Below are 1,483 nucleotides of genomic sequence, written 5' to 3'. Positions count from 1 at the left end.
TAAATTTGAACTTTTCTCTTTTGGGGGGTAAGTCTGCAAAAAACCTGAATGAATTTAAGATATGACCTGTGAAGCTGAATCATAGTGTATCTATATTTAAAAGAATGATGTTGACAGAGAATATATCAAAGTATGTTACAATTATATTTATTAAGTGAAAGTAAGTTATTTTTTTTAAAAGAATCCGGCTATTCTGGTAATGCTGCATATGTTTTAAGCAAATTATTTAAAAATGTAAACCATTACATTTTTTGTTAAAATTGCTACAGTATATCTCACCTAAGCTCTCCAGTACTATTTTAAATACATATGTATTGTAGAAAAAGCACCAGAAGCAGTCAAGGCAGCAAAACTGTATTCATAGCAAAATAAGCCAAAACCCTCGTCCTTTTGTTTATTCCTCATTCCTGAAAGGAGTTATATTACTGAATGAAGGAATTTTCCAACTGCATTTTTGAAGTCACAGTTATAGCCTTAAATGATTGGCTTTTGCAGGCAATCAGGTACAGATAAATTACACTAAAATAAAACTGTATGATGTTTTTGTCATATTAACATCAAACTGAATGGTGGACTGAAATGAACAGATGAGAAAGAAAATCAAGCTCGAGGTTCACTCTTTCTCTAAAGTGGTCATGTTTCTAGTTTTACTGAAGCATTAATTTTCATAAAGTGCACTAACAAAATAAATAAGTTGAAAAAAGCTTTGAAGATCTATGTACAATTCTGAGATTAAGACAAATTACTGATTATGTTCTTGATAGCCTTTTAATGCTGTGGAAGCTGTAACATACATGAAAAGCTCATTGATCCGGGTAAAATAATGATTTTTCTCCCCTTAGATCAATCTAGTATTAAGGCGTATGTAATTATGCTAGCATATTCTATAAGGCAAGGTTAGATTAAAGGGAAAATTTATGTGCTATAGGCTAAATCCAGATACTGTCAGGTGCTGGGCATTATTCCTGGCTTCAAAATAAGATGTATCAGTTTCATTGTCTGGCTTGGGTATGAAAGGCATCGTTTGATGCTGTAGATTTTCCCAGTCCACATCACTGAAGAGAGGATGGTGTTTCAACTCTTAGGAAAAATATCAAACAAAGCAATATTATGACACCATTACCAAAGTCCTATTTTACAGGAATTAAAGAGAGACTGTCTCACATGTAGCTTGCCCTGGTTTACTATGTCTGTTTCACAGACATTTTAAAAACATGTCTCTTTCTTCAACCACATACTTCCCAACAGCACACAGTGTCATTCTGTAATGTCACTTGGCATAGGACAGGTGCCTTAACAGAAGCTTATCTTTCTCACTGCCTGCATCTTCTCTCAGAATCCCTGACTCGATGAGAGAAGACAGCCTGGCCTACTTCCTGTTCCCCGACACGGCTTCCACACCACTAATCCTAATCTTCCATGATTAATGCCCCACTTCTCATTCCAATTCCTTGCTGCCTGCTTTGATCTCTGATCCTCAGCA

At 35.2% G+C, this 1,483-nt stretch overlaps 1 protein-coding gene across 1 annotated transcript in view; it reads right to left on the bottom strand.

Annotated features, from left to right (window-relative positions):
- Window positions 1–528: 528 nt before the first annotated feature.
- Window positions 529–1,483, bottom strand: part of MASTL (microtubule associated serine/threonine kinase like) — a 35,167-nt gene continuing 34,212 nt past the window's right edge. Inside the window, exon 12 of the mRNA XM_007452586.1 lies at window positions 529–1,080. Coding sequence (XP_007452648.1) covers window positions 923–1,080 — 158 coding nt within the window. The 3' untranslated portion in view covers window positions 529–922. The remainder of the gene's footprint in view (window positions 1,081–1,483) is intronic.

Source organism: Lipotes vexillifer, unplaced genomic scaffold (genome assembly GCF_000442215.2).
Source record: "Lipotes vexillifer unplaced genomic scaffold, Lipotes_vexillifer_v1.1 scaffold628, whole genome shotgun sequence".
NCBI classification, from domain to species: Eukaryota; Metazoa; Chordata; class Mammalia; order Artiodactyla; family Lipotidae; genus Lipotes; species Lipotes vexillifer.
This window is presented reverse-complemented; position numbering and strand designations above follow the sequence as displayed.